This window comes from Lithobates pipiens, unplaced genomic scaffold (genome assembly GCF_037356315.1).
Source record: "Lithobates pipiens isolate NorthernLeopardFrog02 unplaced genomic scaffold, aLitPip1_a1.2 Scaffold_22, whole genome shotgun sequence".
NCBI classification, from domain to species: Eukaryota; Metazoa; Chordata; class Amphibia; order Anura; family Ranidae; genus Lithobates; species Lithobates pipiens.
Genome location: NW_027507784.1, coordinates 311,949,470 through 311,974,494, shown reverse-complemented (window position 1 = coordinate 311,974,494; position 25,025 = coordinate 311,949,470). Strand labels below are relative to the sequence as shown.

The 25,025-nt window shown below is 38.7% G+C and overlaps 1 protein-coding gene across 1 annotated transcript in view; it reads left to right on the top strand.

Moving 5' to 3' along the window:
- The first annotated feature begins 12,530 nt into the window (after positions 1-12,530).
- LOC143925739 (uncharacterized) overlaps positions 12,531-25,025 on the top strand; it is a 77,687-nt gene continuing 65,192 nt past the window's right edge. The window contains exons 1-10 of the mRNA XM_077450191.1: positions 12,531-12,647; positions 15,107-15,203; positions 16,740-16,777; positions 18,556-18,627; positions 20,304-20,325; positions 20,429-20,459; positions 22,219-22,297; positions 22,777-22,929; positions 23,170-23,378; positions 24,257-24,348. Coding sequence (XP_077306317.1) covers positions 15,146-15,203; positions 16,740-16,777; positions 18,556-18,627; positions 20,304-20,325; positions 20,429-20,459; positions 22,219-22,297; positions 22,777-22,929; positions 23,170-23,378; positions 24,257-24,348 — 754 coding nt within the window. The 5' untranslated portion in view covers positions 12,531-12,647; positions 15,107-15,145. The remainder of the gene's footprint in view (positions 12,648-15,106; positions 15,204-16,739; positions 16,778-18,555; positions 18,628-20,303; positions 20,326-20,428; positions 20,460-22,218; positions 22,298-22,776; positions 22,930-23,169; positions 23,379-24,256; positions 24,349-25,025) is intronic.

The following is a 25,025-nucleotide window of genomic DNA, read 5'->3' as shown; positions in this document are numbered from 1 at the left end:
GCATGGGGTCCGGTGCATTCCTGTTCACCGATTTAGGTGCAAATCAGGTCAGAATTTTGCTTGCATTCACACCTGAACCAGACCTGTATCAACTGACTTCATTGAGAGCCGGTCACACTCACATTTTATTGACAAATTAGCAAAAAATTAATTGGATAAAGTGTTATACAACATATCAGCTCAATAAGTATATATAACTTCATGATATTGATTCCACCATATGCTCACCATATCAAACATGATCCCCCATAACATCAACATTTCTGTATTCTATGGTCCAAAGGTGAATATTGTTAAATCTTAGTTGATCGCATCTAATATCATGTTTCACAGAACAGGTCCACCTCCCAGGAGATATGAAAGTTATGGGTTCTACAAATACAGTATATAACCACAACCATAAATTTGAATTTGAATACCAATCCGAATTCCATTAAAAATGTTCTAATTCGGTCTAATTTAATTCAATTAGACTGAATTTGGAAAATTAGAATTGAATTCGAAAACAAATAAATGGAACAAAGTCCGAAAATGAATTAAACTAAACTAAATTATTTAAATAACGAATCGCTACAAAATGAAACAAAGCACATTTTTTCATGCTGCACATGTCTACAGAATACATATTGGCCTAAATTTATGAAGAAAATAGATTGTTAATCTTTTTTATTAGATATGTTTTATAGCACAAAGTAAAGAATTTTATTTTTTTTCCAAAATTGGTGGCTTTTTTGTGTATAGTGCAAAAAAAAATAGAAAAAAACATTGGTGATCAAATACCACCAAAAGAAAGCTCTATTTGTGAGAATAAAATTAGATAATTTAATGTATGTACATCATTGCATGACCATGCAATTGTCAGTTAAAGTACCGCAATGCAGTAAAGCAAAAAAGGGCCTAGTCATGAAGGGGGGTAAATCTTATGGAGGTCAAGTGGTTAATCAAAAGCATATAACACAGATCTCTGAGATTACAAGACCTATATGGACCAATTTACACGTATAGTGCAAACAGTAATCTTCCAATATTATAAAGAAATTTTATAGGACAAAGATCTGCGACAAAAAATGAGGATTGCTCCAAGACAGTTTTTTCAGTTAAAGTGGATGTGAACCCTCTCATATACCCAGTGAATTGAACAGCCTCAGATGATATACAGAGATGGAGAAAAAAATCTCCCTACATAAGTTTTACATGTATATCTGCTGTCTTCAGCTTTATATACTGTTTAGAAAGTGCACATCAGAACAGAATTTTCACTTCACCTCATTCAGCAGTAGCAGTGTAATGTTTTTTTACACAGGAAGACAGCTGATTGGAGGAAAGGCACACACCCCCCTCCAGATATGCAGATACTTTGAGAGCTGTCCTGTGAGTAGAGTAGCTCTCTGCTAACCTAGTTATGAGCATCCTCCCTGACACAAATTTCAGGCTGATTTTATCATGTGTCAGAGAATTTGCCAGAAGTTGGGTAACTTGTAACAGAATATCGGAGCAAGAGAAAGCCACAGGAATTTGAAGAGAGATAAGAACACACTGTAGATATATGTGCCCAGTTCAAATTTCATGAATCAAAGTTTACATCAACTGTAAAGGAACGTGGAAGTACAGTTCACAGTACATGTTTCACTGATAGAAGTTCATAGGAGTGCAGAACACTCTCCTTCTTCTATTAACTTTCTATTCAGTGATCGAATGCACTTTCCATTTGTTACAGCCATCTTCTCCAGATGTTGCAGTCTATTTAGCTGTAGCGCTACGCCCTTAGGGACTGCTGGTAACTTGTTCTTCACAAATAGTACAGAGGCTGCTCTTCCCCCACAAGCACCAGTCCATACACACCAGCTCTAACAACTCTGTCTACAGGGATGTCAAACTCAATTTCATTGTACCACATCAGCATTATGGCTGCACTCAATGGGCTGGTTGTATCTGTAATGCCACATACACACGACCGGACTTTCCAGTTGACTAGGTCCAACGGTCTTCCAGATGGACTTTCCGAACGAACGGACTTGGCCACACACAAACGGATTGAGTCCGTTCGAAAGTCCATTCATTTTGAATGTGATGACGTAAGATGGGACTAAAAAAGGAAGTTCAATATCCAGTAGCCAATAGCTTCCCTTGCTTCATAATTGGTCTGTCGGACCAGCATACAGATGAACGGTTTTCCCGATAGGAATTGAGTCAGTCGGACGGATTTGAAATATGTTCTATTTCTAGGTCTGTCGGTTTTTTTAAAATGAAAAACGATCGGATTAGCCCACACACGATCGGATTGTCCGATGGACTGATTCCGTTGGACCTAGTCTGCTGGAAAGTTTATAATATTAAATAATTGCCTCTGCATTCGATTATTACTAGTTTAGCACATTCGGGAACATGTTACATGTTCCACCCATTTTTAGGGGGAAACATGTAACATGTTCCCACACCTGCAGCTGCTCAGGGATCCACAGCCTCTGTGTGACAGCAGTACGAGGAGAAGTTCCCTGTACCAGCTGTCACTTTTTGAAAAGAGCGCAGTAGTGCAGGACTCCACCCACACGGCCACATCATTCATTCACAGAGGTCTGTGAATAAATAAACTACAAGTACCAACACCCTTTGCAGGCGTCGGCTTGTAAGTCTGGGCTAAACCTAATCTTAAACAAAGTTCTATACTAACTAGCTTTAAGAGGAAAGATATCTATACTTACCTATTCTAATGCCGCGTACACACGATCGGAATTCTCGTCGGAAAAAGCTATGATGGTTTTTCCAATGGAATTCTGCTCAAGCTTGTTTTTGCATACACACGGTCACACAAAAGTTCGCTGAACTTTCAACCGTCAAGAATGCAGTAACGTACAATACTACGACCAGCCGAGAAAATTAAGTTTAATGCTTCCGAGCATGCATCAAATTGTTTCCGAGCATGTGTAGGAATTTTGCAATTCGGAATTGCTACAGACGATCAGGATTTCCGATCAAAACTTTTTCCATCGGAAAAATTGAGCACATGCTCTCAATCTTTTTCTGGCGGAAATTCGGCCAGCAAAATTCTGATGGAGCATACACACGGTCACATTTTCTGACGAAAAGCTCTCATCGGTCTTTTGCTGGCTGAAGTTCCGATCGTGTGTACGCGGCATTAGGCTGCTCCAGTCCAGTCACTTTATTGGCTCCCAGCACCTGCTTCAGGGGGGAGGAGAGAACATCAACATTGGCAGCAATGCCTGGGTAGTGATGTCACCAATAGGCTTGCTGTGGGGCATCTGTTGTTGGCTGGTTAGCCCGGACTTCTGTTTTTAAGTAAGGCATGGCTGTTAGGCCACACTATTGTAAAGAATTTTTATTCAAAATTTCACAACTGAGGTAGCAGCATGAGAGCACATAACCTATTGATCAATTGTAATGCTGATGCACTGCATTTCACCAAAAAAAAAAAAAAAAAAATGACCAATGCAGTATTTACCAAGCCCCAAAAATGGAACAATTTCTACATTCACAAAAAGAGCTTTTAATAATTAGGTTTCAGGTATTAATAATGCCAAAGCCCTGTAACCCAACACATATATTAATATTATTGCATCAGGGGGAGAGGCTTGATCCTAGGATTAAATTGTATACTTTTGTTAACTGTCACCCAACTTGGGAAAAATTGGGCATTGGGTGTTGGTGGTGCCCAAACAAACAACATAACCAGACAGAATTCTTCCTGCAGGGCACAGGATAGACTATTGTAAAAAAAAAAAATATTACAGCCTTTTCAACTGTTAAACAGCTGCAGAAAAATTTGTGGTGCTACATGAATACTGCTTCAAATACTGTATGTCTCGATTTTTGTAAGGTAACAGGCCTACATCAGAGGCATGAGATGTTAACAGTGGTAGTTAGAAGGATGCACTCACAGTGGCTGGGTAATGCTGATTGGGGACTGGACATGACTATGGTGGCAACACCTGAGACTTTTTTATGGCCTGCCGTGGTGAAAGGAGAAGCTTGGGATGCAGAAAAAACTAAAGATCTGGGAGGGTGACAGGATTCCTCACATGCATTTAATCAGCAGTATCTGCATCAGAAGACTGGTAGCTGCTGCCTATTCCAGGACTGATTCATTTTCAAAAATGTCAGCTGGTCAACAATGTCCGTTAACAGATGCACTCTTTTGTTTTTCACAAAATCTTCACATTCAGAGATCCTGCTGGCTAAAGGACAGCCCTACAGCTCAATCACATACTACATAAGCTCTGGCTAGTTGTCCAGCTGTGTGAACAAGTAGTCCAGGGGGTTGTCTATTCAAAGGCTATCTACATTCACTTTTGACCCAGACAATCAGCGACCATGTGTGACAGACACTGTGCAGATGCTTGCAGCAGACAACCCTGAGTGCTGAGGACTGAAACATTTTAAAGGCATTGCTCATGTGCGCCCTTCACCACTGCTCCACAGGAGGCTCAGTGACACCTTGTCCATTAGACATTAACCTGCCAGCCTCTGGAAATGTGTAACACAGGTTCTTCAGTAGACTGTACTTCAGATGTTTCATCCTGTGCTCCCTCTACAGGGGCAGGGTGATCTACCACTACCACTCCCGGGGGTTTTGGAGGTATAAAAAACCCACCTCTGGAAGTCTGCCCCATGTAATTTTCAGCCTTAATGCCCCTACAACAACCTTACTCCTCCTCCTCCTGTGCCTGCGGTGGCCTCACATGGATGGTGCCTACATAGATTGAGCCCCCATGATGAAAGAAAGTTCTGCTCTTCCTCCTGCTGCTTTGCCTCAAGTGCCCTGTCCATGATTTCACACACAGTGTATACTCCAGCAGAAAAACAACTAGTAAAGTGTCATGGTAGCATGCATTGTCATGGCTTACTATACCTCCTCATACAATGACAATATAGAACATGTATCCTGTACCAGCAGCCACTGATGTGGGGAAAAGGAACCCCTCAGCCTATTCTTGTGCCATACTCACACAGGTACTCGTTGATGACTCTGTACTTCGTGTGGAGTCACTGCAGCATGGCCAAAGTCAATTTCTCCTCCTGGTTTCCCTTAGAAGATTTTGTAAAACTGGGTACCTATCCAAGAACCACTGCATCTCTTGCACAGCCTCTCGAACCCTCATAGGGAACTGGTGGTTCAGAAGATGACTCAGTGGAGGAGGGCATTGAGGAAGTAGTGCAAACAGCTTTGCCACTGTCACTGCAAGGATGAGGAACAGAAGAACAAGCTCCGTGAGCCATGTCATGCATCCTTCCCAACTGCCAGCAGACAGCAAGTAAGTACTACCTGTCCCTGTACTAGCATGGTCCAGCATGTGCTACCTGTACTTGCTGGACCATGCGATCAGCAAGGTCCATATGACCACAGATGCATAGTCCTGCAAGTACAGGTGCATGCAGGTAAGGCAAGATGGATACATTGCCTTCTATGTGATGGTGAAGTGTAGGGATGGCCTTATGCCATAGAAATGACAGCTGGGAAGCTGCCACGTCAGTACAGCAGATCCTGCAAGTTCTCAAAAGGCGCAGATTCCACCAGTTGAAACAGTTGTAAAGACAGAAATTTGGCCAAGCTGGCATTTAGAAGCTGGACATTGGGTGGCTAGGGTATATTTTCTTTTTTGCTCTTGCAGCTAGGTCAGCTGAATTTTCCTGCTCAATGCTACAGCTGGTGGTGGGGTGTTGGCAGAATTGAAGCATGGTTTTTGCCTATCCCTACCCCTACTCTGTGTTGTCCCATCCATACCCTTTTCCCTACTGGAGGAACCAAAGAGCAGACCTCTGACACCTCTTCTATACTGTCATTCCTATTGCTGGAGGCTGCTGAGAAGGCATGGTGTATTGTGGGGGTAGAAATGGAATGGGAGGAGCTGGAAGGGCGAGAAGGCCCTTTTCCTGATGTGCAGCTTTTCTGGTGCTGCTCCAAACAAGCTGCATGGTGAGAGGTCACATATCTTTTCATGCAGGTGGCACCCAAATGACCGATGCTATTGCCACTCTTTAACCACTTAAGGCACAGACTAAAAATAATGTACAGGGACCTCACCATTACCTCTCTCTTCATCACTGGAGGCAACTTGGCAGTATGCTACGACTGCGGGGAACATCACTTTTAGTTGATTGCCCATGACTGGTGTCTCCTCCCTCTACACTCCTGCTACTCTCCTCCTCCTCAACATCAAAACCAATATTATATACAATTATCAGCTGTGCAACCTCTTGCAGCAAGTAGGGGAAAGAGGTTGCAGCGTGCTCAAATAATTCATCCAACTCCTCCATGCTAGTTGGCGTTGCAGTAAAAGGAGCAGCTGTGATGGGGAATCAAAATATGCCACCTAGATATCTGTGATGGTCTGTGAGCTAATCTGGGTCTAGGGTAAAGGAGGAGAATGAGGATGGCTTGGTTAGCCCCTCTACCCCACCTCCTCCACATGCCGTGGCTGTAAAGCAGACCCAGCACTCAAAAAGGGGCAAACGTGTACTGTCTGCAGATAATCGACCACGTCCATGACCATTACTTTGGCTGCTTGCCCCCTCAATGTTGCACATGAACCTCTGCCTCTCCTTGTTGGTTTCCCAGACATGATGCAGGCATTTTTTATTTGCAAATAAGGGAAGACGAGCCTGGAGATGAGGGGGAAAGGTGCCTGGGTGCACTATAAGCTGTGAATTGTGGTACTTAGGTGAATTAATAAAACTAAACAGCAACACTCTGCAATGCTCTTAGAGGTGAGATGTGGGGTCTTATTGACCCCATATCTCACTGTAAAGAGGACCTGTCATGCCATATTCCTATTACAAGGGATGTTTACATTCCTTGTAATAGGAATAAAAGTGATCAAAAAATTTATTTTTGGGGAAAAAAAATTCAAACTAAAATAAATAAAGTAAAATGAACAATAAAACAAATACATTTTTTTTAAAGCGCCCCTGTCCCCATGTGCTCGCATGCAGAAGCGAACTAGACCTCCTCTGTAACTCAAAACATGTAACCAGTAAAAAAAAATTAAATCGTCGCCTATGGGGATTTTTAAGTAGCGAGGTTTGGTGACATTCCACGAGCGTGTGCAATTTTGAAGAGTGACATGTTAGGTATCTATTTACTCAGCGTAACTTCATCTTTCACATTATGCAAAAATTGGGCTAACTTTACTGTTTTTTTTTTTTGTTTTTTTAGCACAAAACTGTTTTTTTTCCAAAAAAAAGCATTCGAAAAATTGCTGCGCAAATACCGTGCGAGATAAAAAGTTGCAACGACCACCATTGTATTCTCCAGGGTGTTTTCTAAAAAAACATATATAATTTTTTGGGATTCTATGTAATTTTCTAGCAAATAAATGATGATTTTTACATGTAGGAGAGAAATGTCAGAATTGTCCTGGGTGCTCCAGAACGCCTGATGGCGCTCTCTGCATGTTGGGCCTCTGTATGTGGCCACACTGTGTAAAAGTCTCACACATGTGGTATCGCCGTACTCAGGAGTAATAGCAGAATGTGTTTTGGGGTGTAGTTTGTGGTATGCATATGCTGTGTGTGAGAAATAAACTGATAATATGACAATTTTGTGAAAAAAAAAAAGTAAAAAAAATCTTGATTTTGCAAAGAATTGTGGGGAAAAAACGACAACTTCAAAAAACTCATCATGCCTCTTACTAAATACCTTGGAATGTCTTCTGTCCAAAAAGGGGTCATTTGGGGGGTGTTTGTACTTTTCTGGCATGTTAGGGTCTCAAGAATTGTCTGTACTTCAGGTGTGATCAATTTTCAGATATTGGCACCATAGCTTGTGGACTCTATAACTTTCACAAAGACCAAATAATATCCACCAATTTGTACTTATTTTTACCAAAGATATGTAGTAGTATAAATTTTGGCCAAAATTTATGAAGAAAAAATTACTAATCTGCTAAATTTTATAACAGAAACAAAGAAAAATTCATTTTTTTACAGAATTTTCTGTATTTTTTCTTTTATAGCACAAAAAATAAAAAACCGAGCGGTGATTAAATACCACCAAAAGAAAGCTCCATTTGTGTGAAAAAAAGGACAACAATTTCATATAGGTCCAGTGTTGCATGACTGAGTAATTGTCATTCAAAATGTGAGAGCACCGAAAGCTGAAAATTGATCTGGTTATTAAGGGTGTTTAAGTGCCCAGTGGTCAAGTGGTTAAGCGTCGCTTTACCAGCATTTTTCGGGCGCTGGCAGTGTGAAAGGGCTCTTAAAGCACTTGGGCTTTCACATTGGGATTGCAGATGAGGCTTCTTTCAAGTGCTTTACAGGTGCTTTATTTAACGCTAAAGCATCTGAAAAACGCCCCAGGGGTCAAAATATACTGACCTGGACTTTTGACCCTGACCTTGACCTTTGACCCAGACCTTGACCCAGACACTAACCCTGGCACTGACCTAGATAAAACCTTGATCTAGTTAATTTTTCTTTATTTTTTTTTTATATTTATTTATTTTACACACACTTTTTTTTTCTCTCTCTCTCTGCAAGGGGAGACAAAGATACAATGTATCCTTCCTCTCCATTCACAGAGAGAGAAACACAGGGGTGGGCTTCACAGTGATTGATCACTGTGATAGCCAATCAGAGGTCATCACAGCAATCCTGATTGTTAGTACGGGCCTCGGGTCTCAGTGAGACCCTGGTCTCTGTGCCGGGAGCGCGCTTTGCGGCATGCTCCCAGCACAAATGGGCATATGCATATATGCAGCCCCACGGAAAAAAAGCCCAGTGCAGTGGGGACGCATATTCGTGGTATGTCGGCGTCAAGAGGTTAGATTGCAGTGAATGCAGGGGGGCTTACACTCCATTCTCCCTAGCCATACAAGCTGCAAGCCGCCACAAAGTATCAATAGCAAATATACAGCACACTGTATAGTACTCTATAGCACTGACTACAGTGTATTTAGCTCTAAACTATAGAACTGTATATAACATGATACTTGAAATTACACTGCACTAACTTGTCTATACCTTCAACAAATGTCAGCTGTCCCTCACACTCACTAAATCCATGAACTCACTAATAAAAGACTTCTGGAAAAGCAGATGTTTATAATGTGTGGGCAGAAACTTTATTGTGAATCAACACTGACCGATGACGGCTCAAGCAATGCATTGTGGGATTGTATAGTGGGAGGGGAGGAATGACCCACTAAACCCTCAAATGACTAATTCAAATCTTATCCAAACAGCAGAACAGTGAATGTTCAGCTTGATCCGTTCATTCATTCATTCCTGGCAGCTATATACTGTATATACCCAAATACCTGTTAATTTTTTTTTCAGTACTGTGGCGTGATGTTCTTGTGTGGAGGTTCCCAATAAAGCGCTCCTTAATCACCTCATTGCTTTTGGGGTTGCATCTTTTTTTGGGGGGGGAGACCCCTTGATGCACCACCACCCCTATATATATATATATTTAAAATAACTGTAATTGCTAGATAATACCTGTTCCGTTTATAATTGCATTAATATTTTATTTTACATTTTAACCTCTTAAGGACCGCCTCACGCCGATGTACGTCGGCAGAATGGCACAGCTGGGCACAAGCACGTACACGTACATTGCCCTTTAAGTGCCCAGCCATGGGTTGCTAGCGCGCCGCCGCCGGCACAATAGCGACACGGTCCTGAGCTCCATGACAGTGGCCGCGGGACCCATGGACCCGATCGCCGCTGGTGTCAGGCGATCGGGTCACAGAGCTGAAGAACAAAGAGAGGTATGTGTAAACAAACCTCTCCTCGTGCTTCCTACTGAGGCTGTCACTGATCGTCTGTTCCCTGTTATAGGGAAAGACGATCAGTGATGTCAGACACCAAGCCACCCCCCCCTTACAGTTAAAAAAAACACACACACTTAACCCCTACACTGCCCCCTAGTGGTTAACCCCTTCACTGCCAGTGACATTTTTCAGTAATCAGTGCATTTTTAATTGCACCGATTGCTGTATTAATGCTAATGGTCCCAAAAATGTATCAAAATTGTCTGACGTGTCCGCCATAATGTCGCAGTCACAATAAAAATCACTGATCGCTGCCATTACTAGTAAAAAAAAAAATTATAATAAAAATGCTATAAAACTATCCCCTATTTTGTAGACGCTATAACTTTTGTGCAAACCAATCAAAAAACGCTTATTGCGATTTTTTTTTTACCAAAAATATATAGAAGAATACATATCGGCCTAAACTGAGGAAAAAAAATGTTTTTTTATATATTTTAGGGGGATATTTATTATAGCAAAATGTTTTTTTCAAAATTGTCACTCTTTTTTTGTTTATAGCGCAAAAAATAAAAACCACAGAGGTGATCAAATACCACCAAAGGAAATCTCTATTTGTGGGGAAAAAAAGGACGTCAATTTTGTTTTGTCCGCGCAATTGTCAATTAAAGCGACGCAGTGCTGAATCGCAAAAAGGGGCTTGGTCCTTTAGCTGGAAAATGGTCCGGAGCTTAAGTGCTTAAGCATTGCCATATTTTTAATACTGATAACTTTTATTTTGATACCCACAAACATCAGATGGCAATGAACTCGCGGTCATGCTACACTGTAACCATGTGACATTTTTTACATTTTCTTCACACAAATAGGGCTTTCTTTTGGTGGTATTAAATCACTCCTGGGCTTTTTAATTTTTTCCTAAAAAAAAAGACCAAAAATTTTGAAAAAAAGGTGGCACTTATGGGCACTGATTAGGTGGCACTTATGAGGAATCACGAATATTCCGCACTTATGGGCACTGGCAGGTGAGACTAATATGTGGAAATAATGAGCACTGATAGGTGGCACTTATGGGTGGCACTGGTGGGCACTGGGCACAGATAGGTGGCACTGGTGAGCATGGATAGGCGGCACTGATGGGTGGCACTGATGGGCATTGATTCGTGGCAAGATGCATGCTGTGGGGGCATTCACCAGGAGAGGAGGGGCCAGGAGCGATGGCGAGGGACTCAAGAAGAGTAGGATCTTGGCTGCTCTGTGTAAAACCACTGCACCGAGCAGGTAGGTATGATATGTTTGTTATTTAAAAAAAACAAAAGACAAGACTTTAATATCACTGTAAGCTTTGACAAAAAAACTGGAAGCTGATTGGTTTCTATGGTCAGCTGCATCAGATTTTGCACCATGTAGTTTTAGTGAATAATCCCCAATAATGCACAAGAGTGAGTTTTTTCATTACAGCAAGTATTAATATTTTTCCCTTATGGTAAAATTTAGTATCTATGGTATCAGAGGGAACCCATGGAGAGTACAGCCCCTTTTTCCTGCAGTTTCCTGCACGATTCCATTTCATGTGCACACATATTGCTCAGTGAGACCTTTAGCCTTTAGAACCTTTTAGAATCTTAGCCAGGATGGATGAAGAGTACACCCATAGTGGTATTTATTCAGATACTAAACGATACATTTTAGCCTATGTTAGGAATTGTACAAATTGTGAAAAGTTTTAGCAATGGTCTTTGTTGTTAACTCATATCTATATCATACCCATGTACACTGGTGAACTGTTACTATAATGGGAGATCAATAAGCTTTCATGTCACTGCCCCACCAAGAAGCACTGAGAGTGCCAAGGAGCCAGTTGCCAAAATTATCACCATTGCTTTGGGGGTTGCCCCTTTTTTGGGGGGCACCCCCTTGATGCAACCCCACCCAAGCAATAAAAGTTATAGCAAAAGGCTTGATGCTCAGTGCCATGGTAGATACCAGTCACCATTTGTGGTGTGCCAGTTCGGTAGCACTAGAAGAGAGGGTCACTTAGATTTTCTAACCTTTATATTTTATAATTAAAAAAGTACAGTAATTAAATACATTTGGTCACCCAAAACTGAGCACAGATTCATCATTATGCATACAGGTCTCCACAGCCAATTCCTGCACTTTCATTGGGTAACGCAATCTTTAGCTGTCTTAGCCTGGTGCATATGCAAAAAACACATGTTGAGAGAACATAGAGAGTGGCTTTTTTCCCACTTTTAAACAGAGTGAATGTTGCACCAATCACTTTTTCACATTCGTATATTAGACTTCCACTAATGTTTTTTTGAACAGGCAAATATGTGAGGCGAACGTGCAGCCAATTTATTTATAAATGTGCTTGGAATACAGGAGGGGAAGTATAACCCCTCTTTAAAAGAATAAATAAAATGACAAAATTGTTGAAATAAGGGGACAAGACATAAAAAATTTTTTTTTTTAAAATACAGAACTGGTAAAATAATGAACAAAAAAAAAAAGTTAAAAATGTAACTGAAAACTAAAAAAAATCATATGTGGTCATATTTTATAGGTGATATTTTATTCAGTTATTTCTGAAGAAAAATAACCCCCTCTTTCTGGAGTGCTATGACCTACTTACAACAAGGGGTCCTATCTTTTAATCCCTCAGGTACAGGGCAGGGACAGAGAAAGGTACCTAAGGCCAGAGAATGTCCCCTGATGTAAAGCACAAGCTAGGAATGCAGTGACACATGGAACAGCCTTTATCTGGGTTGGGCCATTTGACTGCTGTCCAAATAGCTTAGAGCTGCAACCTTAAGCCTTATGTCAGGCTATAAGTACTCCTTATGTAGGTGAAAAAGCACCAGTCTACATCTGATTTCTTCTAAGGACAGGTGCACAGGACTGAAATCCAGAGTAAGTGCTCCTTCAACTCTCAATAGCTGCATTACCTATACCTACTCAATCAATAAGCATTAATGACAATAGAATGGATGATCCAGATAAATACTGGACCATCACAATTTAAGAAAAGACCTTTTGTTACAAATGCATTTTTACTTTTGCAACTTTAGGGAACTAAAACAAATATTTGATTTGAGGTATATATTTCAACTTTATTAATTCTTAATTAAATTAGGACAAAATAAATATATATTTTATATTTGCAATTTATTTTAAGAGAAACAAAATCCTGAATAATTATTTCTCATTCAAATAATAATTTTTAAAAATATCTTAATTGCTTATGGCATTATATGTACTTAATAAATTCCTAGTTTATATATTTTTGCAAGGTGCCAGAACATTGCTTTGGGGTTGCATCTTTTTTTTGGGGGGGGACCCCTTGATGCACCACCACCCCTATAGATATTTAAAAGAACTGTAATTACTAGATAATACCTGTTTCCTTCATAATTGCATTATTATTATTTTTTACATTTTAAGCATTGGCATATTTATAATACAGATAACTTTTATTTTGATACCCACAAACATTAGATGGCAAGTCAGGTCCATATAATGTCTTTGTGGCAGTGCCAAACCTCGAAAAAGCATTCTCCGGGATAACAACAACAAACAAGTTTGAAAATGAATTTCTATTGTTTCACCCAAGATAAGTAAGAACTGGAACTGTTAGCTATTCTCCAAGCATGAATTCCCTGTTTAAGGTGGAAGCTGGTCCAAAAAGCCACCAAAAACAATTGCATATTTCATGGCCATCCAATCATTGTCGATGTATAAGGCTAGCTTAAACAATCAGTTCTGTCTAAATATCTCCTTTAATATCCTATTGCAATTAAGAACAAAGTGTTTTAAATTCCACCTTAAAAAACAGATCTTGGGCTAAGCAAGAAAAGAAAAGAAAATGTATATGTCTGCCGATCTAGTTTGAGACGTGTCATACTACCGTTATGCATAGTGGCTTTTGCATATTCAACAGTATGTGGTGTCCATGTTATTAATTATGATCATCGGTTTCACAGTAATTAACACTGATACGGCTTTTATACTCCATTTGGATTGATGGCAGATATATAAAGAATTTCACCCCAGTAGAATTTCTAAGAAGGGTTGTGCTATTGATTTAGAGTGAAGAAACACTTAAAGAAAATGTAAATAGCCACTCCCAAAGGTTTTTTTTGTTGTTGTTGGAATAGTGTTTGTTCTGGTTATGTAAGTGCAAACCTGTAGAGCATACATGTAGCACATAAATAAAATGATACATTACTGCCTTCTAAAATGTTAAAATTTAAAAACGTTAGATGATTCCCAAATACTATCATGCAGTTTGGTTTGTATACTTAGTAATCTTGCCTGCAAAATGTTCCTATGAATTTATTTAAATATGGATGCATTTAAACAATGTAATGATTTAGTTATATGCTGCGAGCCCTTACAATATAATCTTCTGTTATTTATGTCTATTCATAACAAAAACACAGCTGAATGAGTTGGAGAAAGGACAGGCCCCCATGGCTATACTTGCTCATTTGAACCCGTATAGATTTTTACTTAGAAACAGCCATTAGTAGTAGTAGTAGTAGGAGCCGAAGTAAAAAGTCAGTGCTTTGCACCCCCTTTGTTAAAAGTATCTTTCTAAAATAATGTTTTGGGATATTTTTACTTTAAAATGGGCAATAATCTTAGTTTTGGATGGTGTGGGGAAGGATTAGACCGCTGTCAATTTTCATTGCTGTCTGTGTTCCCAATGGGGCGAGACACCCTTTATTTGTACTGATGACCATTGTCATCCAGAAATAAGGTGAGAGACCCAAAAGTTGTCCCCAGAACAAGCGATAAGGGTAAATCCTCTAATGGTGCCACTTGTTCCCGGGGACAACTGTCTAAGAGAGGAATTCACCTTTCACCTCTAACTTCCTGCTGTGTCTTTGGAACAGGAAATATAGGGAAATTTCCCCGAATTGGACCCAAAGAGCAAAAAATAAACCAGCAGGGATTTTAACCCTTTAAAACACAATAAAAAATGTAAAAAAGTGATGTTGTCTATACATATGCCTTAATGAAAGCAATGAAATAAAATATTCATTTATAAACATTAAAAAATTAAATAAAATTGAATATAAGCCATTACAGTTTTCTATTAAATGCTTTTAAATTCTCTGTAGAATGGTTTTCCACAGCATGACAAGGATACAGAAAGCTTTAGAATTATATGGGCTGGGTCATGTTGTACCAGTTCCTTATTTTAATTTTCAGATAGAATGTTCAGGAGTTATTTCCGCTGGTCCTACACTTACACTACGCTGATATAATAATTCTAAACTGAGATTAGGTAACATGCATACCTCTGTGACAGTTAATCAACCAGTTTATATCAATAACTAAATAACTCAAATACGTTTACTCTACAGTAGAACGAGGAGCACAGACAAAGACAAGTGTCTGGTAGGATGGCCAGGATATCGGCCTTAGCTGTCCTTTTTTTTATATCAGGAATACTGCTTTCAAGTAAGTTTTTTTTAAATTGTATTATTGTACTACTTTATTGTACTTTTGTTAGACTTTTGTTTGTTGGAAACTAACCTGGCCTAATTATTAAAATAGGACTATAGAGCACTATGGAGAAATTAGTCTAGATGTTGGCTTGGCACACGACTGAAGGGATATCATACAATACCATGTTTAATGATATACTAGTCACTTGGATATGCTGGAACTACATGTACCTTATTCCCAAATCCAAAGCCTGTGTGCTCATTTTAAAATATTATTTGAAACATTTTGCTCTTTATTGACATTTTGTTCTGTAAATAAAGTCAGTTTGAAAAATCTAATTCAGCTAAAAGACCAGGGCCCCTTTCACACATGTGGACCGTTCATTTTATCAGTTGAGTAAAGTTTTTTCAAAGAAAAAAATGGATGAAGTTTATATCAGTTTTTTAGCAGTTTTTCATCCATTTTTACATCCGTTTTTTACATTCTTCAGCTAGAGTCCTTAACCACTTGAGTCTCAAAGCCATTTTTTCATGCAAAAACTTACGTTTGTCCGTTTACATTCGTTTTTTCATCCGATACATTTTTTTAATGGAAGAAAAATAAAGATTTGGTTTGTTCCAAAAAGTGGATGTAAACGGATGTAAATGGATGATCACCCATTTACAACTATTTGATGTCCATTTTTCCTCCATCAATGGATAAATGAAAAACGGGCAAACAGTCCACATATGTGCAAGGGGCCTAAGGCAGCCCATAGATGAGTCTTTTTTTAAATCAACCAGTGGGTTGAATACAAAAAAAAAAAAAAAGGCTTGATACCCATATCCAAACACTCAATGTGGATGGGGAATACTGCCAGGTGAATTATTGTATTCTGACAGCAGAGAGACTTCCCTGCCATCAGAATACACTGATCAGCATTGCAGGCTTTAGCCTGCAGTGCTGATGAAGTCAGGGAAATCTGATAGGGCGGTTGTACAGAAGTCGATTCATAGATCGACTTCTGTACAACCACAGTGCCCATACATGGATTGAAATTTTACTGGTCCCTGCTTTGTATGGCTTGTATGGGCTTAAAATAAATAACTGAAAAATCTAAAGGAAGTGTGATCAAATTTGCTTGAACAAGGAAGAACTTCTTTACTGACCTCAGATACTCCCCAGGTTAACAATTAATAGTGTTATTTCTTATAAATATTAATAGCCAATAATATTTTGCGCATTTAGAAACACATCCAGACTTTTTTTAAAACCATCAACAGAGTTGGCTAGGAGTAGCTCTATTGGAAGTCTATACCACATTTTCGCATCTGTTACGGTAAAGAAAACATACCATACACACAGGTTAAGCCTTCCATATGGCACAAAGTGTGCCTTCTTGTGTTTTGCAATAAGCTAAAGGTGGTTTATAACAATCTGTAATAACCCATAGCAAGTACTCACGTATCAGATCACATGTTTTATTAACAAAGTATACACAATGAACAATTCTTATATTTCTAAGTCTCGCTCAAAATAAATAGTAATTGTCATTTGTGTTATGTTTAGATCACTGTATAAATGGAGAGGAAGGAAACCCGAATGATGTAAGTATTTAAAATGTGTATTTATTGTTTTCTATATGCTGACCGGGATTGGAGAATTCTTGTTCTGTATATGAAATGACCAGATGTGTGTCTGTTTGTGTTGCTCACTTTGAAGTTGGGGCCTGGGTAAAAGTTACACCATAAAAATAACATAGTACTTGAAGGTCAAAGGATCACAATATTAAGGCATCAACATTTTTGATTACTGAATGTTAAGGGGCCTTTTTTCACCAGTCTTAGAGAACTTGTCTAGTCTTAGTGCTTCAGGGTCCATAGTATGATTTCCATTGACAAAATATTGAACGTCAACCTCATAATATTGAACTTCCTAGTTACATTTCCAGCACTTTATATGATAGAAGACAAACTAGACCTTCACTTACTAGTTGACGGCTAAATGGGCCATAATGAGCAGATAAAGAAAATGGTGTAAGTCCCAGGCTGTATGGTTAGACTAGTGGTCCTAAAATTTAGTCTGCAAGTAGCCCCAACGGGCCGTGTTTTCAGGTTTTCCTTTACTTTACACAGTTGCTTTAAATCAATATCAATGACATGGTATTGATAAGAGCTATTTTATCTAAGGGAAGTTCCCAAAACATGGCTCATTAGGGGTACTTAAGGACTGAGGTTGAAAAACACTGGGTTAGACAACATGCTGCTTTCATCTAACTCCTTATGCTTCTGCACAAAGGAACGCACCTAAATGTAACAGTAAATGTAAAAACAGCAGAACCCTAGGTCCAGCTTAGACAGAATTGCCATCATGTCCTTATTTTGGCTAATTGTCGGATTTAGTAATCATAAAGTATACATATGTTTAAGTTAGCAAGAGACCCCCAAGAGCCCTTTTAGATTAGTTAGGTGTTTTGGCACATAAAGTTCTTTGTGATTTGTTGAAGATCCTGTATCCAAACATATCATCATTGGGTTAGACCCTTATTTGTATCATTAAATAACGTATTCATTTCTGTGTCTTAACATCCCAGGCAAAGTGACAAACATAACAAACATAATAAAACTATTGTTGTGAGCTCTATTGTATTAACTGAATAGCACACCCCCTATTTTTTGGTCACTTGATTTCCTCCCAGGTCAGTTCTACATAGAACTTCTGAAAAAAAAGTGGGCAATTCCCCATTTTGGATTAAATCCTAGATGACAGTCTTAGTTTTGTCACTATGTCATTCAAAAACATATTTTTCTTTTATGGTTCAAAAATTGCCTCAGGGCACATACTAGAAATTACTTTGTCTTTGGTAGCCATATTTAATTTAAAACATGAAGCACCTTCTACCCTTGAGGAAAAAAGAACACACGCACATTTAAAGGAATTTACCACACCTTACACTGAAATAGTGCACACTCTTCACATTTTTCAGCTTTATTCACTTTTTTTATTAGAAATAAAAATAAAAACAATGGTATACTATTTAGCAAACTGAAAAAGTCCTATTAAGTATATCTTGAATTTCTTGAGAAACCTTTTGGAGTGTGGTTTTCCACTTTTCAAATTTTAACGGTTGCATTTTCTAATTTTCAAGTACCAGTATGCTCACAACATTTTTATTGTCCTACACTAATCAAAAACAGCTTAAAAAGCAACTTCAGGAAAATTATTAGCGCATGTCCTTTCTTGGCATCATTATTCCTGTGTCCTTATATTCACTGTAACCCTATAGGGGCTTTGCAATGCTATACTTTAAAAACATCAGTTGTTTTTATGTTAAAACATAGTAAAAACCAGACAGTAACCTTAAAACTATGTTTTTCCTAAACAGAGTCCAAAAATAACCACTTTGTTCTTTGAAACAACAACAGAAGCCGGAGTTGTAGCGACGGATACTCTAATTGTGAGGGCGCCTTTTTTCTTACATCTCAGTGTCTTATGATAAGACCAATGTTTTAAATATTTGTTTAATATGAAGTGTTTTCCATGTCCCAGTTCTGTCATTTTTCTCATGTCATTTTGTCTTATTATTCAACATCAGTGGCAATATATGTATCTTGTTGACCTTTTACTGTTGACTGTTGGTTTACCTGACACTGCAATTTGACTTCTGATGACTCCAGTCTGTTCTTTGTTCCCTGCCTTCTGGACTGTTCATGTTTGTTGTATTACACTATTGCACCGTTATCCCAACACTTTGACAGTGAAATTGGGTGGCCTGCTTTCTTTGGTGCACTGCTTCTATTGTCTTTGAGGGCTAAGTATTAGGTTCCATTCACACTTGTCATGCAGCTTTGGATATCAAGGTTGCATGACAAGTCGTCCCCCATGTTTTCTAATGATACCCATTCATATATGCATGACTTAAAGTTGCAGAAACTGGTCTGATTTTGAGGGCCATAGACTTCAATGTTAACCCTCAAAAGTTGCATGAAAGTTGTATCTGAATGTTATACAATGCAACTTGTGTGCAACAGTTGTCCATTATCACTGGTCAAGGCCAAAGTCGTATCCAAGTTGCACCCACCATAGTTGCACTCCAAAGTCAGCGCAACTTTGGAGTCATACAAGTGTGAATGGAGCCTTAGGCCCCTTTCACACTTTTTTATGAGTTGTCCTGTGACTGCAAAGTTGAACTGACAAGTTGTTCCCCATGATTTCGAATGACAACCATTCATATCAGTGCCACTTCAAGTTGTGCTGACTTCAAAGTGGTCCCTGCACTACTTTGATGCAGCTTTGATGCGAGTTACACAGGCATTCCCGGAATTCACAGCAAAAATCGCATCCACAAAATCGTGGAAAAGTGATTGCGACTTTGAAGTCGTGGTAGTGTGCATGGAGCCTTATCCAGAGAAATATAAAGAAAAAGAAGATGTGCACAAGTATGACATTGGATCTATAGTTAGATGACAGTACCTTGCCCTATTGACTTCCCTGCTATATGTAATCAGTAGATGGAAATACAAGCCAGAGATAATTACCTGCCATAAAAAAAGGCTAGTCATATGACCAAATGCCTCGTCATCTGGTCCCGTGACCAGCCACAGTGGGATATTGGAGCAATAATATCTGGAAGACAAAGTATTTCCTGGATTTTATTGTATCCAATATTATTTAGAGTGGCAGCAGGATAGGCAGCCATATATACAAATTAGATTTTTAAGTTGGGGTGGAGAAAATGGTCTTTTGATTACCCCACCAATATCTTTGATTTTTTTGGGTCTTTATTAGCAGACTTCCCCCTTTTTATTCCACCAAACCGTGGAGTTTTACTAAAATAAAAAATCCAGTAGGTAGTAGTAAAACGTTCTTCTTCTTTGTTGCTACGTGTGGGAGATGTTTGGGAACTAAGGTGCAAAGCAATATTAAGAAAAAAAAAAAATTTAATATACATTTTAAGTGGATTGACTTTTTGTCTGTATCTTTATCTGTATATACTTGAAAGAGAGGAGCTCAAATAAAGATTTGAAAAAAAAAAAAGGTTTTTATAAATGTTCATTTAATATTTCATGAGATGAAACATAAAAAAGTTTGTCAAAAGCAAAATTATTAACTTTTATATCTAACACTTTGCAGTGCCCCTCTTACATTGAATCTGGTAAGTACACATAATGCTATTAAGGTATTATTATTTTTTTTCTAATATATAGGTAAGAACTGAATAAGTCAGTGCTTAATTTATGCATGTTTCTCTGAAACAGGTCTTCATATCTGCTCCACCTATGTTGGACTGTGAGTATCCTAATGCTCAGAAGCATAGAAAGAATTATGTGACTTGTTATGTAATTAAACTGTGTAGCTTAACAATTTTACTTGATTCCTTTTGGTTCTCTAAATTTACGATTTAAAGCATTTTGTTTTATCTGTTTGATAAGTGCAACAAAAAAAAAGACATGTTGATCCTGCCAGAGAATTGCTGTCCTGTGTCCTGTGCACTCTTCAGTGTTATCTCAAGCAACATTTTCAGCCCTTCCCAGTTTACCTCCATGAACTACAGAACACCCCCTCCTATGTTATAGAGATGAGAAGAGGGATAGGCTTTCTGTAGTCATGATCCACCCCTTGAATATAGTGCAGTGTGTGAGTAATGTAATCCTAGCACAGGATTAATTTTACTGTTAGGAATAAAAAATAAAGTAAAAAAAATCTGAAAAAAATGCTAATTCAGCTATCATATCTGGTACTGGTAGGCTGCAATATATAGCACATTTTTGTTCTTGGATTTGGATATATTTGAAGACCCTTACTAAACCCTCCTGAAACTGAATGTGTATCTTCAAGCCTGTGATTACAGCGGTCACTCTCTCACTCACATTTTTAGTGCTTTTTGCATTTTGTAAATTTGTGCTACAGAACGTGTTCCATAGGAAACCATGGTAAATGGACTGTAGTGCAAATCTGCAAAATGCAAAAAGCACTAAAACTGTGTAGGTGTGAATCCAGCCTTACACTGAAGCGAAACTGCCCTGAAACTAGTATTTAGCCTCAAAAGAAATTAATAAATGCTTCCATCAGAGGCTTCTAAATTAAGAGCTTATCGTTGGGTCTTGTTAAGATGGTCACCCAGTATTTTTCCCCAAAGTGTATCTAAAGCCCAAACTTTTTTATTTTCATTTTGTGTAAGGTAATTGGCCTTTTTATTGCTACCTTTGTCCCTCCTGAGGTGATTCACTTTCTCTATTTGTCCTTCTAACCATTGCCACTGGGACGAGAAAGGTGGGTTTCAACAGAATGGCAATAAAGAGAAAATCTTCCAATAGGCACAGTTGTTTTGAGAGATTTCATCTACTTGTTGTGTCTACAGGACAGGAAGTAAAGCCCCCTCACCCAGCGGGATACAGAATGCCAAAATAATAACCCTTGAGATTCACTCTTTCCTTAAATTGGAACTTTAACCATAACAACTTAAAAAAAAAAATTGTCTCCAGCATTGTTACTGTTCCTTCTTGCTGGAAGCTGACATTTTGTTGAAGCCCAGAGCCCCTGAGCAGTGGTAAATCATTAGGCTGTCAGCAGATTGGCTTCTATGAATTCGGCACAGTGCCTAAAAATAGAGAGCAACTGAGGGTGAGACAGTGTATTTCTGGATTTTAAACAGTATAGAAAACGTATTTTTAATGTTTTACATAGCTATACCTGCAAAAGGGGCCAGTCTGAAGTGGTCTAGCAGGACTTAATTTTCTGACGAAAGTTCCACTTTAAGTAAAAATATTTTTAACTTCCAAAACATAGGTTTTGTCTCTAGATATACCTTGATAACCTAATCTTACCGCCCATCTAATATTGATATATAACTTTTAAATAGAGTAACCCTTTACACAGAGGAAACAGTGAATATTTGTAGCACTGTAACATTGAACTGTTTCTATATTGTGTTTTTGACATTCTAAAAATATTTTTCACACTATATGCACTTTATAATACTTTCAATTACTCTGTTCCAATTTATACTATTTTTTGTATAATTATTTCTGTTTTTGTTTTTAACTAGTGATGATCTAGTTAATCTTCTAGCAAGCCCAAATTATGATGTGTGCGGCACTTCTTTTCAACACTATGCTTGTGTAGACGTAAGTTTGACTGTGTTTTTTATCTCATGAATGAAAACATTACTGTGGTCATTGTTCAGCAACTGCGTCGTCGAAGACTTGCCGTGTTCAAGAAGGGGTTCACTTAATTGCCTGTCCACTTTCCCCCCACCACTGTTAACTTTTGTTCAACCCCCACCTTCACTTATGATGATAAATAAAGTAGTCGGTTGATATCTGCACCTTTATACCTCTGACTATTGCTACATTGCAGCTGATTGTATAATTACATTATAATATCTGTGCCCAGCTTTAAATAAGCCCCAAAACATACTAAATCTTTCATTATGGCAGGGACCAGGTGCATTGTTTATCTTCCTCACTTTTATCACATACAGTTTGAGGTCTAAATCTAAAACGTGAATTATCTTTAACTGCAGTGCCAGGGTGATATTTAATGTGTCATGGACAATGGGACAGGATCTCTCTAAAATTGTTTTATTTTGTTTGTCTATCCACAGTTGAGCAGTGTGGAAGACAACACAATTTATAACATCCTAAACTGCTTCATTACAAACCCTGATGCGATCCTCACGCAGGGAGCATTCTCACTTTTCTTCAGCAAACTCAGTTTGGGCACAATTGGATTTGTGTTGAACAAAATCAATCGTATGGTAAGTTACTTTCTTTTCCTTTGAATATAAAGCCATAGGTTCCCTTTAAAAAGCCGGCCCATTGGTAGTACATTACGATTGTTTTCTCTTTCTTTGATTGGCTGTTGGGGGAGCGAAGAGAAATACAGTACTTCCAGGTATGGTGGGAGCATGTCAGTGAAAGGTTCTTTTAAAAAAGTTTTGGAAATCTTAGGCCTGGAAGGATATGCAGCATCACTTTAACAAGCTTCTGTCTTTCAGATTCCTTCTTCATCCATTACATCTCACAGCAGAACGTATGTGTTGACTGCAGTGTGGGAGAAACTGAGGCAAGATCCAGAAAATCTGACCCCCGGTTCGCTATCTATTTGGATACGGGATAGGCTATATGCCTTCCTTCCTGCCATCAACACTGAGATCCTGAACTGCTTAACTACCACCACTGTGACATGTGATGGACTGGAGGCCATGTAAGTGCAATATGTTCTCATTACTTAGGCTCTTCATGTAGGAGTAGGTCTAAACTCTAACTGGGTGACATTAACTTTGCGTGAATACTGAGTACCTTAAACTATAGCCACATGTTTTCTTTTTTTTTTTTTTGTCTTTCTTATAAAATACCTTTTTCACTTTTTTCCATCTCAGTGCTGATAATCTTCTCCAGCCTCTTTCAGCCTTCTTGTCTGCAGCGTCACATGTAAATTGTTCCTGTGGACTGTCTTGCTGACAGTAACAACAGTGGGCCACGTCTGCTCAATGTGTGTCAGCATGGCCTCTTGTAGTCTTCATGTACAGGGTGTAGTTGCACAGTTGTGAGACAATTGTCAGTCCAGAGCAAGAAGTGACTGAAAAGGAACCTTTTTGTCAGGATCACAGGTATTCTTTAAATGAAAGCTGCAGACATAAAACAAAAACAACTTTTGACCTGGCATTAACATGTGAAAACATGTATGAGATTTTAGGGACTGGGTTTAGATCTACTTTAAAGTCAAACCTGCAAACAAATTGTTAGTTGTGGAAAGCATGGGGAACTCTTTTGCTGCCTTTGACTCCAGTGGGTATATTCCTTGTCTTGATCTGTTGATCCCTGTAATAAAAGAGCCTGCCATATTTTATTTAAATGAATTGGATTGTTCAGGTAAGCCCTCATTTTACATAGTGTTGGTAGATCTAAAGATGATTGTACAGAGATTGTATGGTCAGATTGTAATGTGTATGGTGAGCCTAACTCAGTGGCCACTATGGGGTGATGTAATCACCACTACGGTGGCAGCTGTTTTTTGTGCCTAGCATCATGTAAAACAGGAAAAGGAAAATAAACCTCTGTGTCCTTTTTCCTTCCCTTCAGTGTCCAGGGACTGGATTTGCAGTATTCTTCATTAAGCAATGAAACTCAAGATGAGATTGGAATATGGATAACCACATTCATCAAGGCAAAATGTGAGTATGCAAACTTAGACACACACAAAGTAAACCCTGCCAAACACACCCTATGTCTAAACATGTTACACCATGTATAAGATATATATATATAGTTCCTTTCAATATTTTTCTTTACATATATTTGTATATCCCTTACAGTTAGACCAAAATGAACCAAAAAGCGCTTTGCGAACATATTATGAAGCATTATTTTCTTGGGAGGATGGTATAGTGTATTTTCAGCAAGCACATATTTCATGTTTTGTACCTTAATGAGACCTGACACTATTCCAGGGAAGGTATCCTTACACCTTTCACCCTTCCCACTGCCTGTACTGTCAAACATTGTTCTGATCTTGAGAATTAGTCCCCCAATCTAGAGGAGACTGTAGGGAGGTGGAAGTCAGCAGAAGGAACCAATAGGTGCTGCAGGGGGCCTGATAGATTGACATTCCCAAAAGTGTCAATTTCCCATTGGAAATTGTGGGGGACCATTTCTCAGGATTGAAGCTGCATTTAGTGGCACAGGTAGTGGGGAAGGTGGGAATTTACACGCTCCTTTTAAAGTTATAGCTTCGCTTGTAACATTTTGAGCAGTAAAAGGATTAATTTTCATGTGACTGTCACATTTTGCAAGTTGCCCTTCCATATTTTTGTTGTTGCATTAAAAAACAGAATGTGTACATTAACCACTA